Genomic DNA, 21,666 nt, shown 5'->3' with positions numbered 1-21,666 from the left:
GAGGAACCCTATGACCCCTGTGGGGATGACATTTTGGAATCCTCAGGGGGCCTCCCTTCAGACCTTTCTCCTCCAGAGGAGCGAAGGAAGTTTCTGCCTGAGGTCTTGACCTTCTCAGGGTTTGTGAGGGTAATGGTGGAAGCCATCCCTTTTCAGTTATTGACGGAGGAGGATGCCAGGCACAAATGCTTGAGATCTTCCAGTTTGAGCTTCCTAAGGAGATTGTGGCAGTCCTAGTGCACGAGATCCTTAAGGAGTTGCTGCTGAGGATATGGGAACACCCCCTCACAGTGCATCCTGTCAATAAGATGGCAGATGGGTTTTACCTCATCCAGAAAGCTGCCAGATTTGAAAAGCATCAGCTGCCCCACCAGTTGGTGGTCGAATCTGCTCTCAAGAGGGCCAAGTGCTCTGACTCATTTCTCGGAGCCCCTGGGGAAGGACCCTAGGGTGATAGATGCTCTTGGGAGGAAAATATTTCAAGGCATCATGCTTATTGCCCACATTACTGGCTACCAGCTCTATATGAGCCCACAGAACATCTGCAAGCAGGTTCAGAAGGTGGCTGAGAAGCTGCCTCAGTAGCAGCAGGACACCCTCATGTCACTGGTGCATAAGGGCCTGAGTGCGGAAAATATGAGGTCTGTGTGACCTACGATGTTTTCCAGATGGCACTGAGAGTTTTTGCAGCAAGAATTGGCCCGTGCAGAATGGCATTGCTGCGAGTCTCAGATCTCTGACCAAATTACAAGAACGACTTGCTGACATTTCATTTATTTAAAATGTTTTACATACAGCTTATACAGTGGACGTGGGTCTTTGTGGTTTACAAAGAACACACACACATAATAAAAACATAAAATAAATATAACAACAAAAAATAAAACTAGTGAAACAAAATAAATATGCCTCAAGAGCTTGGGGGATGGGGGGAGACATGCTGGAGAGAATCTCTTCGGAGATAGGGTGAGGGATGCTGTGGCCCAATTTCAGAACCACCATGAAACCCTCCAGCAACTCTCTGCCAGTACTCTGGACCCATCCTCCTCATCCAGGAGGCTGGTGGGACTGGGGCCAAGAAAGTCTTTCTATCACCAAAGGTAGTACTATCCTCTGTCTCCTCACTACTTTCAACACCTTCAGGGCTCCTGTGGCTGTCCCAGGCAGCAGAGAGCCCCCAAGCTCCAACCAGCTCTTCAGTCAAGTCCAGGGAGAGGGTTTTGACTGGGCCGTAGAAAATGTATGCCAGTTGCCTGTACCTGGGATGATGGACCCTCCAGTCGGGGGCAGGCTGTGGTTCTTTGCAAACCAGTGGCCTTTTATAACCTTGGACCAGTGGATTCTGACCATCATCCACCAAGGGTACCATTTGAATCTATTGGGTTTCCTGCCAAATTACCCTCCATGTTCATATTCGGGGGGGGGGGGGGCAGTAGCACATCAAGAAGTACTACTAGCGGAGCTCTCCTCCCTCTTAATAGCCACAGCAGTCAAGCCTGTACTACCAGGGCAAAGAGTATGGGGATTCCATCCTAGACCGAAGGGCCTTGAACAAGTTTCTAAGAAAAGAGAAGTTCAAGATGGTTTTCCGGGCACCTTGATGCCCCTTTTACAAAAAGAGGACTGGCTCTGCTCCCTCGACCTAAAGGACGCATATGCTCATATCAAGATACTTCCTGTGACTGGGGAAGATCTCTAACTTGTGGTGGGAAATCAGCACTTCCAGTACCGGGTATTTCTGTTTTGGGCTTGCGTCCATCCCATGGGTTTTCACAAAACACCTGGCCGTGGTGAAGACGCACATCCGCAGGCTGGGAGTGCAAGTTTTTCCATATCTGAACAATTGGCTAGTCAAGAGCACATCTCAGGCTGGGGCTGTCAGGTCCATGCACTTGACCATTCAAGTGTTGGAGTCACTAGAGTTTGTTCTCAACTACCCGAAGTCCCATCTCAGCCCATCACCTCAATTGGATTTCATAGGAGCCCTGCTAGACATGACTCAGACCAAGACCTTTCTGCCTCGCCAGAGGGCCATCATCTTGGTGACCATTACAGCAGAGATTGAACAGAGCCAGCAGGTATCAGCCTAGCACATGTTGAGGCTGTTGGGCCATATGGCTGCAACCATCCATGTTACTCCCTTGGCAAGTTTACAAATGTGCAGAACCCATTGGACCCTGGGGTGGCAGTGGCGCCAGGCCACTCAGAGCCTCCAGAATTGCATCTGAGTCACTCCGTCTCTCCAGACTCATTGTCCAGGTGGCAGGGTCTTTCAAATCTGGAACAGGGGATGTCTTTTCGGAGTCTCCCTACTAAAATTGTACTAACCACAGATGCGTGCACCCTGGGGTGGAAAGCTCATGTAGATGGGCTCAATACCCAGGGTCTCTGGTCTGCTCAGGAACGCTTGTCAAATCAACTTCCTGGAGCTTTGGGTGGTCAGGTACACGCTATGGGCTTTCATAGATCTGCTGTCCAACAAAGTTGTCCAGATCCAGACTGACAACCAGGTAGCCATGTGGCATGTCAACAAGCAGGGAGACATGGAGTCATACCTCTTGTGTCAGGAAGCAGTCCAGATATGGTCATGGGCCCTGTCCCATGGGATGGAAAACATGGTAGCAGACAGACTGAGTTGAGGCTTCAGACCCCACACGTGGTTCCTGAGCAAGGGGATAGCAAATTGGATATTCTGCCTCTGGGGGAGCCCACCCATAGATCTGTTCATGTCCCCCTGCAATAGGAAGGTACCTCAGTTCTGCTCCCTGTACAGGTCAGAAGGCAAACCAGCCTCTGACTCCCTTGCCCATCATTGGGGCAAGGTTCTTTTGTACACATTTCCTCAGATTCCTTTAGTGGCAAAGAGTCTCTTGACATTTTGCAAGGATAGAGGGACTATGATTCTCATAGCCCCTCATTGGCCAAGACAGGTCTGGTTTCTACTCCTATGGGAGTTGTCCTTCTGGAGACCAATCAGTCTGGGGACTTCCCCAGATCCCATCATGCAAGACCAATGCAGGCTGTGACATCCCAACCTCCAGACCCTATTGCTCACAGCCTAGGTGTTGGTTAATTCTGCAGCCGCTTGATGTTTGAGGACGTATCTCGTGTCCTGGTGGCTTCTAGAAATCCTTCCACTTGAAAGTCCTACAGACTGAAGTGAAGGAGGTTTTCTGTGTGGTGTGAGCAGAAGGCCCTAGATCAGTTCTCCTGCCCCCCACAAAAACTGCTTGACTACCTTCTACACCTATCGAAAGATGGCTTGAAAACCAACTCCATTAGAGTTAATCTTAGTGAAATTGGCGCATACCACCAAGATGTAGATGGTACATCCATCTCTGTACAGCCTATAGTTGTATGTTTTATGTGGGCCTGCTTCAATTGAAGCCTCCCCTCAGGCCTCCTGCTGTGTCTTGGGACCTCAACATATTAGCTTATCTGATGAAAACTCCTTTTGAGCCACTGCGTTCCTGTGACCTGAAGTACCTGACCTGGAAGGTCATATTTTTGCTGGCGGTCAGTGAGCTCCAGGCCTTAGTGACTAATCTACCTTATATTAAGTTTTATCATAACAGGGTGGTCTTGCGTATGCACCTTAAGTTCCTGCCTAAGGTGGTGATGGATATTCATCTTAACCAGTCAATCGACCTGCCAATACTTTCCCAAGCCCCATTTGCACCAAGGCAAACGAGCACTGCACAGTTTGGACTGCAAGTGAGCCTTAGCCTTCTATCTGGAACAGACAGAAAAGCATGGACAGTTCACCCAACTTTTTATTTCTTTTGATAGGAATAGGTTAGGCATTGCCAGATAGACAATATCCAGTTGGCTAGCAGATTACATCTCCTCCTGTTATGCCCAGGTAGGATTGCATCTTGAGTCATGTAAGGCTCATTCTGTCAGAGCCATGGTAGCATCGGTGGTCCACTAGTGAGCAGTTCCCGTGGGGAAGATCTGCCAAGGCTGCGACATGGAGTTCTCCCACACATTCACATCTCATTACTGACTGGATAGGGATGGACACATTTTCAGTAGGTTCGGCCAGTTTCCCCCTTCGGAACCTGTTTAAGGTGTAGAACCCAACCCTCCACCTAGGGCCTATTGTTGAGTTCAGGTGCTCTTCCCTCTGTTACAAACAGCACCGGTGTGGTTATGCCCGTTGGCCACCTGGTTGAGTGTCTGTTGGTCCCCTTTTGTGTTGGGGAGCAGCCCGTAGCTAGGGATTCACCCATGTGTGAGGACTACCATCTTGCTTATCCTTGGAGAAAACAGAGTTGATTACCTGTAACGGGTGTTCTTCGATGACAGCAGGATGTTAGTCCTCACGAAACCTGCCCGCCACGCTGGAGTTGGGTTTCTCCTATTTTTTATTTTAATCATAATTCTATGTCCAAGGACTGTCCATGTGGACGTATAATATATAGGGCATGCTCAGTGTACTTAGTCAAAGTTCTAAAATTTTGACATAAGTTTTCCACAACAGGGCTCCATCTGATGTCACCGATGTGTGAGAACTAACATCCTGCTGTCCTCGAACACTTGTTACAGGTAGCCACTCTGCTAAATCTGTTTACTTGCTAACTTCATGGAGTGTCTCTTATTCCTTCTGTTATCTCAGAGTAAATAACAATTCATATTTACCCATTCTAGTCCTCTCATAATTTTATAAACCTTTATCATATCCCCTCTCAGTCTTATCTTCTGCAAGGTGAGCAGCCCTAACCTCTTTAGCCTTTCCTCCCCTTTATGATTTTAGTCATCCTTCTCTGAACCTTCTTTAGTGCAACTATATATTAAAATGTAGTGACCACAATTGCATATAGTATTCAAGGTGCAGTCTCACCATGAAGTGATAGAGGCATTATGGTATTTTCCATTTTATTCACCATTCCCTTCTTAATAATTCTTAATATTCGTTTTGCATTTTTGACCCACCACAACACACTGAGCTATTTCAATGTATTAACCACTATGATGCCTAGATCTTTTTCCTGAGTAGTAACTCATGATATAGAACCTAACATCATTAACTATAGCATAGGTTATTTTTCCCTATATGCATCACCTTGCACTTGTCCACAGTAAATTTCATCTGCCATTTGGACACCCAGTCTTGCAAGGTCCTCCTGCAATTTATCATACTCTGCATGTGATTTAACTACTCTGAATAATTTTGTATTATCTGCAAATTTGATCACCTTATTCATAACTCTTTCTAGATCACTTATAAATATATTCAAAAGCATCGGTCCAAGTAAAGATCTGAGGCACTCAACTGTTTCATTTTTTCCATTGAGAAAGCTGACTATTTAATCCTACTCTGTTTCCTGTCTTTTAACTAGTTTGCAATCCACAAAAGGACATCACCTCCTATCCCATTACTTTTAGTTTTCTTAGAAGCCTCTCATGAGGGATTTTGTCAAATGCCTTCTGAAAAACCAAATACACTACATCTACTGGTTCACCTTTAGCTGCATGTTTTATCAACCCTTTCAAAAAAACTTAGTAGATTTGTATGGCAAGATTTCCCTTGGGTAAATCCATGCTGGCTGTGTCCCTTTAAATCATATCTATCTATATTTTATGTGATTTTGATCTTAGAATAGTTTCCATGATTTTTCCTGGCACTGTAGTCATGCTCACTGGTTTATAGATTTTAGGGTCACCCCTAGAGTGCCTTTTAAATATAGGGGTTACATTGGCCACCCTCCAGTCTTTGGGTACAGTGGACTATTTTAATAATAGGTTACACATTATTACTAATAGGTCTGAAATTGTATCTTTCAGTTCTTTCAGAACCAAATGGGGTATATACCATTCGGTCCAGGTGATTTGCTACTCTCCAATTAGGCCTACATCATCTTCCATGTTCACTATGATTTGGTTTGGTTCATCTAAAACATCACCCTTGAAAACCATCTTCGGAACGGGAATATCCACAAAATTCTCTTCAGTGAACACAGAAGCAAAGAATAAATTTAGTCTTTTTGTGATGGCCTTATCTTCCTTTAGTGCCCCTTTAACCCCTGGATTATCTAACGGTCCAGCTGACTTTCTCATAAGCTTCCTGCTTCAGATATATTTGAAAATGTTTTTATTATGAGTTTTTGAAGGAAGATGTTTTGGCTAAAATAGCCTCTTTCATCTCACCTTTTAACCATGTTGATCATTGTTTGGCCTTCCTTCCATCTTAATGCATGGAATACATCTGGACTGTGCTTCTAAGATGGTATTTTTTTTTAGCAATGTCCATACCTGTTGTACACGCTTTACTTTTGAAGCTGCTGCTTTCAGGTTGTTTTTTTTTGTTTCCTTATTTCATCAAGTTTCTGTTTTGAAAGTTTAGTCCTAGAGCTGTAGATTTACATATTGTCCCCCTTCCAGTCATCAGTTCAAATCTGATCATGTTATGATCACTGTCGCCAAGTGACCAACCACCATTACCCCTCTCACCAAATCCTGCATTCCACTAAGAATTGGGTATAAAATAGCTCCCTTTCTCGTCTGTACCTGAACCAGTTAATCCATGAAGCAGTCATTTGTTCCATCCAGGAACTTTATCTCACTAGCTTGTCCTGATGTTATATTTACCCAGTCAATATTGGGGTAATTGGAAATTATTTACTGCATTGCCAAATTAGCTTCCCCGGTTTCTTAGCATTTTCATTGTCTATCATTTTGGCCAGGTGGAGGGTAGATACTCCTATTGCTATACCCTTACACATGGGATTTCTACCCATATCGATCTCTGTGCATTTATAATATATTTTCTCCTAGGACTAGCAGGATGGTAGTCCTTACACATAGGTGGCATCAGATGAAGCCCAGCACAGAACATTGATCTCAAAGATTCTAGAGCTTTCAGCATGCCCTACTGAGCATGTGCAGCTGTAGTCATCACCCTGCCCCCAGGCAGTCCCTCAATCCATGATATAGCTAATACACGGAGAAACCAACTCCCAGGGGAGGTGGGAGGGTTTCGTGAGGACTAACATCCTGCTGTCCTAGGAGAACACCTGTTACAGGTAAGCAGCTCTGCTTTCTCGTAGGACAGGCAGGGATGGTAGTCCTCACACATGGGTGAATACCAAGCTACAGGCTGTCCGAGCAGGTGATCGAGAGTGAAAAAAATTGAATGAATATTCTTAGTTATTCACATATTGCCCCACTAATAGCGGCTAAAATAACTACTCACCCCCCCCCCTGCACTCCCTATGCACCCCCACTCCATCTTGGGCTCCCAGCTGCATCTGAACCAAACTTTACTGAACTTATAATGCTGGTGAACCTTAATTTGCAACTACCTGAGGGGGGCGGAGCAGGTTTGTTTGCAACAACTACCCCTTCCCCACCTGCCTGCTGCCTCCCCAGCCCCAAGCGATCTGAGGACCAGAAGCTGGACTCAGAAATAAGTTCTTTTGATGATGACAATGATAATGTGTTTCTGCTTGGGGTGTACGGCACTGTAAAGGAGCACCAGATGTGATCAAGGAAACATTTTATCGTAGAGAAGTTTTAGCCAGATGTGTATGTTGAAATACTTCTTAAAAAAAAAAAAACAGCTGGAACTTTTTTTTAATTGTAGGGCCCCAGCATTATTGCATCTCTGCTCCCTGAAAAATTTTATTTACAGTACCGGCATACAATGAAAATTCTAATGTTCTACAAAAGTGGTACAAAGTCAGCGGGTGGTGTGATGTTTAAGATCGATGTCGTGGTTGAATAACAACTGTGATTTCAGTGACCAAATACATAATGTGCATGGTAAACATTGTGCATAGAAATTTGTGAAAACTGCTCCTGAAGCCTCAGGGCTTGGATATTGTCTGACTGGGCTATAGTGGTTTTGAGAGGACTGACCCAGAGGTCAGCAGTGCATCCTGTCAGAGAAACTCACTTGAACTATTTTTTTTTTTTTTGCCTCCTTTCCATAGACCTCTTCACCCTCCAGGAGTCATGGACAAGGAGCAATTCCGGTAGGTCATTGTCTTTCTTCCCCCCCCCCCTCAAGTCTCTCCCTCCACCCTCCAGTGGCAATCAGTGTGATAATTAAATTAGGTGGGCAATTTACAGCTTAGGGACCTTTTTGTTTTCAGGTTATATGTTTTTGTAGCCATGAATTTCAGTGTTATAACAAAAAAAATATCAATGGAAAAATGATTGTTATAACAAAAACAGGAGAAAGATCAATGTAAGTCATTTTTCCACTGTTTTTTATAACCTTGAAATTCCCAGGAAAAATAAAATAAAAATAACTTGAAAACAAAGGTCCCTAGATACAACCCTTCCTGCACCCAGGATATGGACCAGAAAGTAACATGAACCTGAGCTCTCAGGCCTCTGTGCTATCTACCCTTGGATTTCACTTTTTTCCAGTCTCAAATTCTTATTCTGTTGACTAGGGGTGCCCAAGGTGCTCTTCTCCCTGTTACTACTCTTCTCTTCTTTTCTCCCTGCAGCTCTGAGCATCTCTTCTGGAGGATCTGTCCCATCCGTTCCTTGTTCAAATTGTTTACTCCTCTCCACCAGTGTGCGAATACTTCAGCAGATAAAGAAGTGGGCATATTCCCGTGCTTCTCTCTCTCTCTCTCTGCAAAAAGCTCTTTGTCCACACATTTATTTTGTTTAACTTATGGCAACATCCTACAGCTTCTTCTGAGCTTCCGACTCCATCGGAACTAGGGCTGGGATCTGGTGCCAGAAGCCTTTGTTCTCACCTAGCCAGGGATTTTTCCCTTACATGAGATCGCCTCCTTAGTCACATAGTCCAGGTATTGCAATTACCATTTTCAGCCAGGGGCCACAGGCCAGATCTCTCTCCGAACCTCTGCAGTCATGGATCCTAAGCCTGTTGCCAATTGTGTGATGACCAAGTTCCCTACCCTTGGGCATGTGAAACACTGCCTCTGCAATATACAGTAGAGCCCCGGCCAGATGTTTGTAAAAGCCCAGTGTATAACTTGTTTGTTAGCTTCAGTTTAGTGTGGTTTAAGATCTCTGCCTCCTTGCCTTTTTTATCCCTTTACATTTCCTTATGCTGTTTCTACCATGCTGTCGTCTTTATTGGTTCATTGTTCTGTTAACTATGCAGAGAAAGAGCTGTTTGTTAGAGTTGATAATCCAAATATTATGACAAGGCCAATGCAAATTTAGTGTCTGGGAAAATTAAATCAGAATTACAGCAAACTGAACTGGATTAAACTGGAAACCCCATGAATAACCTTGGTAATTGGAATTTAAATCGGGACAGGGTGAGAGCTATCCAGATCAAAAGTAGTCGCAGTTGGCTTTGAAAAAATCTGAATTATTTGCAACTCTGCTTTGCAGCTCAGGGAGCTCCTTGCTCAGGTCTCTTGCACCTAGTTCAGTGGCAGATATTTGCAGGTTTCTGTTTGACATTGCAGTATTCCAACATTTTCACATAGTCCTTCAAATAGTTTGGTTTGATTTTATTCAAACCATTCTGAGTAAACTTGGGCTTGTTAGTCTGAAGCTCATTATCTGGATAAATTTGCACCAGGTGTTTGCAGATCTGAACCTGGATTTGACAGGGAGGGAGAAGTCATCCTTCATAATTAGAATGAGCAATGTAAGCTTTAAAAAAAAATCTTTTAACAATGTGCAGAGGATTTGTATGTTGGTTTTTTTTTTAGTTGTGGAATATAAGAGAGAGTGCATTCTTTTTCTCTTCCTTTCCTTCAGGTTGACAGCAAAGCTGATCAATGGTGGAATAGCTGGGCTGGTGGGCGTGACCTGTGTGTTTCCTATTGACCTGGCCAAAACCCGTCTTCAAAACCAGCAGGGCCAAGGGACCTACACAGGAATGTAGGTGATATTAAATTATTTTTGACGTAGGAGATATTAACACTAAACAAAGCCACGTTTTCCTTTATACCTATGAAAAGAATAGATTTTAAAACAGCTTCAGCTGAGCTTTACTGGCCCCAGTAGTTGGATGGTGTTCCCTCTGCAATTAATCTCTTCTGTCTTCATTTGGAGTGGAGGATAGTCTAATGGTTATAGCAGCAGGCTATGAACCAGGGATACTAGACTTCAAATCCCACTGCTACTCCTTGTGACCTTGAGCAAGTCACTTTAACTTCTGGGTAAAGGGAAATCTTTTTTGGGGACAGGGAAATACCTACAGTACTTGACTGTAATCCGCTTTGAAGTGCCAAAAGGTCGGAATATAAATTTTAAAAAAAATAGAGAACACAAAACTTTATTCAAAGTGGGCAAATACTGTATGGCTAATTGGCCCACTCAATTTGATTGGTTTGCCTTGCCTACACTACTGTAGCTGAGGATATCTCGTGACTGTCAGCTGTACAAGCACGTCTGTCTCCTTATCTAAGTCAGCTTTGTCATCGTTCTTTAGTGGTCTTTTAGCATTCTGGGTAGATGAGCATATAAGCTTCCTAATCAAAACCTTACTGAACCACCCACTGCTTTCCCCAACTTCTCAATTCCTGTTTGTTTTTTTAAATCACTGGCTTGTGTATCTATCCCAAGTATCCTTAAAGCCTGTCTTTTTTTTTTTTTGTTTGTTTGTTTTGTTTCCCTCACTTTTGCTGGAAGGTGTCACAGCTCCATCTACTATGGCCCTAGATTATATGTATGTAGTAATTGTGGATAGAGGTACTTTCAAGAGAGGTAGGAACTCTGGACAGGAATCTTTGCCTGTAGCAGCCACTGTTCCCTGTAGGTTGAGCACTTGGGTTCAGACAGCTGCCAGGTCTTTTCAGGTGCAAGCAGGCCAGAGATATGGAAAGCATCAAGGCAGGAACCAGGAACCACAGAAGGTGAGCAGAAGGCCAGGGCAGGACTGGATCAAGAGCCAGAAGCTGGAGTAGGAAGCCAGGAACAGGGAATATAGGAAGGAGACCAGACAACAGGATACATAGCGTGAAAGCATTGGACTGTTTGATCACCAAAGGTGTGGCCATCTGGGCTTTCTTATATACTGTTGTCTGTTAGGAGCCTTACCTAATGCTGGTCCAATAGGAGGCCTTCAGAGATGGGTCTCCTTAGCATTTCTTCTCTTTGTTTACCAGGGGCTCTGTATTGCTTCAGAGTTCCCATGGCTCTGTCACTAAGATGTTTCTGAATTCCCGGGGTTTAAATCCTGCTCACCCTGACAGAATACCACCACCCTCCCAGCAGCCCCTTCTGGGGCCCTTAATCTTAGTTTTCAGTGTTGTTCCTAGGAGAATTTGGTTACTAATTCTTTCGCATGAATATTGTTGGCTGGCTCCCAACTGCGATCTTCAGGTTCATAATCCCTTCAGTCTACCAGGTAATGTAGATGTCGCCAAATATTCATGGCAGTTAAGATCAGAAGGATGAGAAACTCCTGCCTGTGCCAGAGAAGGGGTTCATCTTCCAGGAACGGGATTAGCTTTAAACAGCTTCAAGAGAGCCACATGAATGATGGGGTGAATATGTAAGTTAGCTGGGAGCTACAAGCAAAATGTTACTGGGCTAATATGCTGTTGGATTAAAAAGGGTCCCATGAACTTCTGTTCAAGCTTGTTAAACTGTACTTTACTCTTGATGTGTCTAGTGAAGAGCCATACTTTTCCTATTGCAAACAGTGGAGCCTCCTGATGGTGGCAATCTGCAAACATCTGGGCGTTCTTGGCATGTTGTAGTTCACACCTGTTTCTTGGCTGCGAGAACTTATCAGCAAATTTGCAGTTTCACAAGATGATGGAAGACCTGCAGTCTCTATCAAGTGGATTATCTTTGTAAAGGATCATCTTTGCAGGTTTTCCCCTGCAAAGTGGGTAGATTTCCAATGAAACCCATAGAGATCCACTCCCAGGGTCTAGAAGGCGTCGGTAAGTGTATGCTCAATCCATATGGGTGGTGCTGGGGTACCTTGTTCTAGGCATGTTTTTCACATGAGATGATATACTCGGCGACCTCCTGACTCCAGTTCAGCCACCAGAATGTTGGTCTTGTGGTAATCTGGATGCCCAGCCAGTGGAGAATCATCACAAGTTTGCATTATTTCTAGATGTGCTATACCTTTAGGTACATATAACACCTCTGCTCCGCATGGTGCTTTCTACACTTGTCCCCAGTTCTTGTAGTTGAGTTTGTGTAAACACACCATGCTATAGGTCCCTCTGTTTGTTTGATCTCCATTAACTCTAAGTTTCTAATAGTATGTTGGTATGTTCCTGGATGGGTATTGAGTGGCAGGTACTAACTGGTTTTGATTACCGGCAAGTCTGTACAAGTTTATAGAGAACCCATGCAAGAGCCTTCTTTTATGTAGGTCCTACATTATGGAGTGCTTTGCCAATAGATTTGAGATCTGAGAGACTTTGGATTTTGTAATTGTATCTTATGTGATCCACACTGGACATGTGTAAAGGAAGATGTGGAATATAAAAACAAATAATGCCAAAATATTCTCTGGGAGAGGGGGGTTGAGGATCTGATGGTTTCTTCTCTTCCCGGTGAGACGGAGCATCTGCTTTATTCATGGCGCCTGGTCAGTAGGTCAGAATGAAGTCAAAACAGGAGTTGGGGGGTGGGGAGGGAGAACTTGGCAGGTGCTTTGGATACGTATGGTTCTTAAAAATTCAAGGTTCTTGTGATCAGGGAAGACTTGGACTTGACGACTGGCTCCTTCCAACAGGTGACACCATTCTTCAAAAGCCATTTTGATTGCTAAAAGTTCTTGATCATAAACATGATTTTTCTTGGCAGGGATGAGCTTGCGAGAAAATATGTAAGGGTGAAGGAAGTCCTTTGGTCCCTTCATCTGTGAGAGGACTGCCCCGATAGCTCCCCTTGATGCATCAGCTTCTGCAATGGACAATTGTTGTAGGCTGGGTTGCACTAAAATCAGAGCAGCTGCAAAGGCCTCCCTTAGTTGTTTGAACGCTGACTACTGTTCTGTGTTCTATTTGAAGCAAGGCCTCTTCTTAAGAACCTCTATTAATGGTACTGTCAGTTTAGAAAAGCCCAGGATAAAGTGGTAGTAAACATTTGCAAATCCCGGGAAACCTTAGATTTCTTTAACATTCTTTGATGTGGGCCACTGGGACACTGCATAGATCTTCTTTTGGGTCCATCTTTATCCCATCAGGTGAGATTGTGACCTAGGAAATTCAATGGTCTGTTTATCAAATTCACGCTTCTCTAATTTAGCATAAAACTTATGTCTTTGTAGACATTTTAAGAGCTGGCAGACCTGCTTATCATGTTCTGCTGGCTTTTCAGAAAATAGCAAAGTACTATTTAATCACCTTGGTTTGGTCCAGCGTGTTGGAAAATATAATTTACAAAGTGTTGAAACGTGGTGGAGGCATGCCATAAGACAAATGGCATTGCGAGCGAGGTACTCGGTGTCCATTGTGTGTTCAGAAGGCCGTTTTCCATTCATCCCCTTCTCGAATGCGAACCAAATTATATGTGCCCCCTCAAGTTAAGTTTAGTAAATGCTTACGCAGCCTGAAGATGTTCCAATAGTTCATTTATCAGGGACAAGGGATAACACTTATTGATGGCAACAGCATTCTAAGCTCTGTAGTCTATGCAAGGCCAGAGGATACCATCCTTCTTAGGAACAAATGAATTCACCCCACCCCCCCTCCAAAGGGAGAGAGGGTAAAGAGCATGCAACCATTTAAACGAACAGTAGAGAAAACAGAGGTCAATGTAACATGAGCTACCAGCCCAGGAAACCTAGAATGAAATTGAAAAGGTTGCCAGACCCCCTTACTGTGTAGATACTTAAAAATGACCATTGAATAGATGAGTCAGAGACTCAGGTAGTGGAATTTGCATGTCACAGCCCCCTGGACTACTGTTGATAACTTGCAGTGAAATATTACTCTAAATTATACAGAACTGAGACTGGAAAAGTCATACATTGGAGAATTCTGAATGAGAGAGGGATTTGTGAGAAAAAGCAGTCCTAAGAAGCAAACTGATTCTCACCCTGACTAACAAGGGGAGTCAGACCTTTGGATACCCAGTTCTCAGATAACAGAAAAAAAAGCCAGGCAGGGTGGAAGGGTATGCACATATTCTTTCCATGGTCCTGCCTGGTCTTGACCTTATGGCTGAGAGAAGGTGACCCAACCAGGCTGGGTAACAGCGAATGACTGGCCATGAGCTTAGTGAAGCTAAAATCACTGAAAGCTGAGACTATGGAGAGCCTGAATCACTGAACGCTAAACAAGCCATGTGCCTAGTGAAGCTGTAAACTGAAGGCAGGAAAAGCCCTCCTACCAAGGAAGTTGAACCGAAGGACAGCAGCAGATCTGGAGCCGGAACTGTCTCCCAGGAGCAAGCGGATCCCAGTGGCAGATCGCGTGGTCTCCCAAGAAGACAAAGACCCCAGCTACAGATTGAACATTCCCCCCAAGAAGGTGTGGACTCCAGCAGCAGATCGAGCGGTCCTCCAAGATGGTGTGGACCCCAGCAGCATTCCAGGAGGCATAGTCATGTCCCCCTAGAGGGCATGGACACAGCGACAAGACCGGGAGGCAGAGTCAGGTCCCCAGGAGGGCATGGACCCCAGTATTGGCACAGACATTTCAGTGAAGCGGAAGCAGCACAGAGGAGATGGCAGCGCTTTAGATACAGTGGACCCCCAAGGCCAACACTGCCCACCAGCCAGTTGCATCTTTTCACATGGGTGAGACTTGGGGGAAAGAAAAGGGGGGGGAGGATAATACTTAAACAGGAACACAAGAAGTCCCTTCTATTCTATATGGTGGTATACTGAAGGGGGGGGGGGGCAACAATCTCAAATTACTAAATATTAAATGTTCTTGCTATCTTTAGAAATGTAGTTGCATGGCCTGAGACTACTAACCACGAGTAGATAAGTGTGCTGTTCCCTGTACATACCAGGATCAGCCCAGACTCCTGGATTTTACCTCCCCTCCAGCAGGTGGAGACAGACCAATTTCTGTGGACTCTGTCGTATACCCCTGAGATGCCACCTAGAGTCTGTCAGTATTCTTCTGTTTCCAGCAGGTGGAAGAGGTGCTTCCCTGGAGTCTGGTATTTTTTGTCAGGATTTAGTTGGTTTTTTTTGGTCAGGCTTCGGAGTTAGGTCCTGATGGTTAGTGAGGGGTCAGGTTTTTTTGCTCTTTTAGCTAGTTTCCCCTTTAGCCTCCCAGGGGGTTGTTAGGTCCTGGTGGAGTCATCCCCCCTGGTATTTGAGGCTCAGGAGCAGAGGGTTGAGGAACCCTGTAACTGCCCACTGAAGGTGGTCCCGGGGGTCTCGGGCTCCCACCTTGTTAGCCCCTGCACAGTTTTCAAAGTATTTAAATTAAAGTACTGTGCCTTTAAATTCTCCTGCTCTGCCGGCCTTGTGTGTTCTCCGCGGGTGTTAGTTTTAGAACCGCGGACAGCTCCCGATCGGGTAGGCTTTTGTTTTCATGTCTCCTCTCTCCAGTAGGGCTAAGTTTAGAGCACTGCTCATGCTGCATGGTGTGGCCTGTGCCGTGTGCGGCAGCATGCGCGCACAGCTTTCCCGGGCTGGTATTTGCACAGTGTGTTTATCTGGTGGGGAGGGGTCGTCGGGGGTCGTGGCCTCAGCGATTTTGGCGGGGGTGGATCGTGATCGCGTTGGGGGGGGGGGGGGGGGCCAGCACCTCAGCGCTAGGAATTCGGGCCATCATGTGTACGAATTTTGCTTTGAGAGCTGGCTTACGCTGGGCTCAGGTCCTCCAAGCCAATGCGGATCTTTCGGCAGACGAGGCAGCGCAAGCGGATAAGTTGGAAGCGGTAATAGCATATGGCGCAGATGCACTCCACGATCTGCTGCGCACTTCATCTAGATCCATGGTGGCGGCTGTCTCGGCGCGCCGCCTCCTGTGGCTACGCAACTGGGCGGCGGATGGCTCTTCTAAGGCTTACCTCGGGGCGCTGCCATTCAAGGGTAAGTTGCTGTTTGGCAAGGAGTTAGATGATTTGATGGCTTCCCTGGGGGAAAATAGGGCTTTCAGGTTGCCCGAAGATAGATCCAGGTCGCGGCCTTCCTTTGCAGCCAGGTCCCGCTTTCGTGGGCCCAGGAAGGCGCGACCTCAAAGGTCGTCGGGGCACTCGTACAGGTCTTCCTCCTCCCGTAACCCACAGTGGCAGCAGCAGCAGTCCTTTCGTGGGAGGCGCTTTGGTAGACCAGGGGGTGCCCTGGCCATCACGGCTCCCAAATCTTCACAATGAAAGGGGGTCGGCCCTTCTCCCGCCGCAGCCTCAGCACGCCGTTCCCAACGTCGGGACGCGGTTGCTGTCGTTTTACGAGAGATGGGCCGGAATAACGTCGGACCAGTGGGTCCTCACCGTGATAAGACACGGCTACGCGTTAGATTTTGCTCGCATTCCAGTGGACAAGTTCCTTGTGTCACCCTGCAAGGCTCCCGAGAAGAAGGCGGCGGTGCTAGACACCATCCGCCGCTTAGAGGACTTGGGAGCTATCTCCCCCGTTCCTGTCAGCCAACACGGCAAAGGCCGTTACTCCATTTACTTCATCGTACCAAAGAAGGACGGCACGTCCCGACCAATTCTGGATCTCAAAGGGGTGAACCGATGCCTTCGCGTGCCTCGCTTCAAAATGGAGACGATCCGGTCAGTCATCGCCGCGGTCCGGCCAGGCGAGTTCCTGGCCTCCCTGGACCTCACGGAGGCGTATCTTCACATAGGCATTCAGCCGTCGTTCCAACGCTTTCTCAGATTCTGCATTCTGGGTCGGCATTACCAGTTTCGGGCGCTCCCGTTTGGGCTCGCAACGGCCCCTCGTACATTCACGAACGTGATGGTCGTGGTGGCGGCGCAACTGCGCCGAGAAGGTCTCCTGGTCCATCCTTACCTGGACGATTGGTTGATTCGGGCGAAGTCCGAGGATCAGTGTCGGATGGCGGTGGCCAGGGTCCTCCATCTGTTGCAGTCCCTGGGATGGGTGGTCAACTTCAGCAAGAGTCATCTGACACCCACGCAGACCTTGGAATATCTGGGAGCTCTTTTCGACACGAAGCAGGGCAAGGTGTTTCTGTCGCTCGAACGGATGAGCAAACTGCAAACTCAGGTGCAGCGCTTGTTGTCTCTGCGCCAGCCGCGGGTCTGCGACTACCTTACGGTCCTAGGGTCTATGGCTTCCACGCTGGCGCTGGTGCCATGGGCGTTCGCTCATCTGCGACCCTTACAGTCATCCTTGCTTTCCCGCTGGAAGCCGGTCTCGGAGGACTTCCATTTACCGCTTCCTCTAGCGGGACACGCGAGGTCCAGCCTGCGGTGGTGGCTGGACCCCAGTCATCTTTCCGCTGGAGTCTCTCTCCTGGTGCCCAGTTGGACAGTGGTGACCACGGATGCCAGCCTCTCCGGTTGGGGAGCGGTCTGCCTAGGGAGCTCAGTTCAAGGCCTATGGTCAGTGTCGCAAGCCCAGTGGCCTATCAATCGCCTAGAGACCAGGGCGGTCCGTCTGGCCCTGCAGGCTTTTCTACCATTGCTGCGGGGAAAGGCAGTCCGAGTGTTGTCGGACAATGCGACCACCGTGGCATACATCAACCGGCAGGGGGGGACACGGAGCCCCCAGGTGGCAGAAGAAGCTCAGCGCTTGATGGCCTGGTCGGAGCTACATCTCAGCAACCTCGCAGCGTCTCACATTGCGGGAGTCGACAACGTGCAGGCGGACTATCTCAGCCGTCATCGTCTGGATCCCGGAGAGTGGGAGCTGGGGGACGAAGCGTTTCTTCTCATTTGCGAAACGTGGGGGGGTGCCCCACATGGATCTGATGGCCACGTGGCACAACGCGAAGGCCCCGCGATTTTACAGTCGACGTCGAGAGCGGGGGGCAGAAGGCGTCGATGCGTTGGTGCTTCCCTGGCCGACGGATGTGCTGCTCTACGTGTTTCCCCCGTGGCCGATGATCGGCAAGATTCTACGGCGCATAGAATTGCATCCGGCCAACGTGATCTTGGTGGCACCGGAGTGGCCTCGCCGGCCGTGGTTCGCAGACCTCGTACAACTGGCAGTAGCGGCACCCCTTCGGTTCCAGGGAATGGCGGCCCTACTCCATCAGGGCCCCGTCTGTTTGGAGGATGCGGATCACTTCTGTCTCGCGGCATGGCTTTTGAGAGGAATCGACTGAAGAGAAAAGGTTATTCAGATGTGGTGGTGGCCACGCTACTGCGTTCCAGGAAGCAGTCGACGTCTTTGGCTTACGTCCGTGTCTGGGTGGTCTTTGAGGACTGGTGCGTGCAGCGCGGGGTGGACCCCACTTCGGCTTCCGTCTCTGATGTTCTGGCGTTCCTCCAGGCGGGTCTGGCCAAAGGTCTGGCGTGCAGTTCCCTACGGGTCCAAGTGGCGGCGCTTGGGTGTTTGCGAGGTAAGTCTCTGGCGCTTCACCCGGATATTGCTCGTTTCCTTCGGGGTGCTAAGCACCTTCGCCCCCCGTTACGTCTTCCTTGTCCGGCTTGGAACCTCAATTGGGTTCTCTCCGCTCTATGCACGGCGCCGTTTGAGCCCTTGAAACGCGCAACTCTTAAGGATCTCACTTTAAAAACAGCATTCTTGGTGGCGATTGCCTCGGCACGGCGTGTTTCCGTGTTACAGGCCCTGTCCTGTAGGGAACCTTTCTTGCGTATCTCCGATTCGGGGGTTTCCTTACGGACGGTTCCTTCCTTTCTTCCAAAAGTGGTCTCGTCGTTTCACGTGAATCAATCGGTGGAGTTGCCTGCTTTTGCGTGCGGAGACTCCTCTGTTACAGAAGAGAGGGAGTTACGGAAGCTTGACGTGCGGAGATCCCTTCTCCGATATCTGGAGGTCACTAATCCGTTTCGGGTCACAGATCATCTGTTTGTCCTGTTCTCTGGACCAAAGAAAGGAGCTGCAGCGTCCCGCACAACGATCGCTCGTTGGCTCAAGGAGGCCATTGGTTCGGCGTACTTGGTGCGGGGAAAACCTCTTCCCGTGGGGCTGCGGGCTCACTCGACTCGATCTCAAGCAGCGTCTTGGGCGGAAGCTTCTCAGGTGTCGCCTCAAGAGATTTGTAGGGCGGCCACCTGGAAGTCGTTGCATACTTTTATCCGGCATTACCGGCTGGATGTCCGGGCTACCGATTCCGGGGGTTTTGGAGAGAGGGTTCTCCGAGTGGGACTCTCTGCTTCCCACCCTCAGTAGGTTGCTCTGGTACATCCCAGGTGTCCTGGACTGATCCTGGTACGTACAGGGAAAGGAAAATTAGTTTCTTACCTGATAATTTTCGTTCCTGTAGTACCAAGGATCAGTCCAGGATCCCGCCCGCAGTGCTGCGCTGAAGTAATGGAGAGTCCGCTCTGTGTTTTGATTTGCTCTGTTCCGCTTGTTCGCTCTCTCGGTTGGAGAGTCCGGTTCCAGAGGGGGTGTTTCTTCCCCGTTAGTTAGCGGTATCTAGTTTTGTTTACTTCTCTGGTTGTGTTCTACTTTGACATTCCGTAAGACTGAGGGGCTGTGACTGGCACAGGGGCATATATGGCTCCGCCCACAAGTTTTAGTCTGTCTCCATCTACTGGTGCGGAGTCACAACCCAGGTGTCCTGGACTGATCCTTGGTACTACAGGAACGAAAATTATCAGGTAAGAAACTAATTTTCCTTATCTCTCTTGGCCTCTCTTTTGGCTGGGATCCAAATGCAGGATCTGAGCCATGAGCTGAGGATACTCCTTTCTCAGCCTCTTGGCTGATATTGAGAAGGGGGAAATTTAATGCTCCGTCTGCCAACCCCACTGGGGACATGTCTGTCTATATGTTCTGTGATTTTATTCTTTATAAGAAATTGGACTTTTTTGCAGTAACAGAAACAGGGCTCAAATCGACTGACAACGTACTGATTAATCAACTGGCTGATAATAAATATGACGTTCATTCATTCCCACACCTTCATCGGAGAGGGGGAGGTTTAATACTCATTGCTAAAAAACAATTAAATTTAAAGAATGTTCCAATATAATCAGCAATACGAAGTCACTCTATTTGAGTCAGAAGAACTGCAAATTTATTTAGAATATTGTCCTCCAGGTTTGCTTGAACATAATACTTCTCCGTTAATAGAACTGTTGGCCCTAACAGTCAACTCCAGAAAATCTTCAATTATTCTTGGAGATTTTAATTTACATATAGATAAAAAAAAAAAAGATAATATATGTACTACATTCCTCAATTCTCTTTCTGCATTAGGATTCTCTCCTATGGCTGATTTTCCGACACATAGAGCAGGGCATTCTCTGGACTTGATCCTCATAAATAAAAACTTATGTAAAGCTACTTCAATTAAGGCATTCCCAGTACCATGGACCGATCATTTTTCAAATTTTTTCTCAGATTGAATTCATATGTTCAAAAAAAATTCTAGTAATAGTGATTCTTACTTAACATTTAGGCCCCAGATACAAACCAAGCAACTTGAGAACTGGCAAATATATTAAATAACTTTGAAGAAAAAGGCTGTATTGAAGCATCATTAGAACGGATACTAGAAACTAATAAGATTGCTGATAAACTATGTCCTATTAAAAAAATTAGAATTAAACCAAAAGATAATCAAAATCCCCGTGGTATACTAAACAATTACGTATACAGAAAATAGCATTACATAAATTGGAACGAAACTGGAGAAAAAATAAAAATAACTATACGTTAACATCTTTTCGAATAGCCCTGAACCAGTACAAAAAGAACAATAACACAGCAAAAAAAGATTTTTATAATAAAAAAAAATACAGCAATACCAACATAATCCAAAAATACTTTTTTCAATTGTAAAACAATTAACCAAACAACCCTTTCAAGTGAATAGTTTGCTCCCAGAACACAAGTGTGATTAGAGCGCCTTATATTTTAAACGCAAATTTCAAAACCAAAATGTTAAAATGATTATAAAAGAAGGCATATCCTGGGATACTTTTGATTCTACATCCGTTTTTGAAATAGAAAAATTAATAAAACATTTAAATCCAGCCCTGCACCCAATTGATTCTATTCCTATTCCAACTTTAAAAATAATTGCAAATCTGATTGCCCCATCGATTACCACTATTATTAATCAATCATTAATTGAGGGTACTGTTCCTGAAGTATTAAAAAACACCATTATTAAATCTGTAATAAAAAAAACCAAACCTAGATTCATCGCAATTTAGCAGTTATAGACCCATTTCTAATCTATCTTTCTTGGCCAAAATATCTGAAAAAATAGTCCAGAAGCAATTAGCAGAATTTCTAGATTCCAAGAATATTTTATTCCCAAATCAATATGGTTTTAGAAAACATTTTAATACAGAATTACTCCTAATTGCCATGACAGATACTATTTTAAGAGGTTTTGACTCTGGTCAGAGTTACTTTTTAATACTTTGATTTATCATCTGCGTTTGACACCGTTGATCATGGCATTTTAATAGATCGTTTGAGAGAAATTGGAATTACTGGTGTGGTTTTAAATTTGTTTTTATCTTTTCTTAAAAATTGCTCATTTCAGGTTAAAATTGAAAATACACTATCTGAAAAATACCCTCTTGAAACAGGGGTGCCACAGGGCTCTGCTCTCTCGGCTACCCTTTTTAATATTTATGTTTTACCTATTTGTCATCTTTTAAGTGGGTTAGGATTGAATTTCTAAATGTATGCGGATGACATACAATTTCTTGTGCTTATAAAGG

The 21,666-nt window shown here is 46.0% G+C and overlaps 1 protein-coding gene across 2 annotated transcripts in view; it reads left to right on the top strand.

Annotated features, from left to right (window-relative positions):
• Positions 1-21,666, top strand: part of SLC25A18 (solute carrier family 25 member 18) — a 93,417-nt gene that overhangs the window by 6,594 nt on the left and 65,157 nt on the right. For both annotated transcript variants that reach the window (XM_029599849.1, XM_029599848.1), the window contains exons 2-3: positions 7,935-7,976; positions 9,703-9,825. In XM_029599849.1, the coding sequence (XP_029455709.1) occupies positions 7,957-7,976; positions 9,703-9,825 (143 nt within the window). In that variant the 5' untranslated portion in view covers positions 7,935-7,956. The remainder of the gene's footprint in view (positions 1-7,934; positions 7,977-9,702; positions 9,826-21,666) is intronic.

The sequence above is a fragment of the Rhinatrema bivittatum genome, chromosome 4 (genome assembly GCF_901001135.1).
Source record: "Rhinatrema bivittatum chromosome 4, aRhiBiv1.1, whole genome shotgun sequence".
NCBI lineage: Eukaryota > Metazoa > Chordata > Amphibia > Gymnophiona > Rhinatrematidae > Rhinatrema > Rhinatrema bivittatum.
The sequence above is the reverse complement of the archived record's forward strand: the minus strand, read 5'-3'. Positions and strand labels throughout refer to the sequence as shown.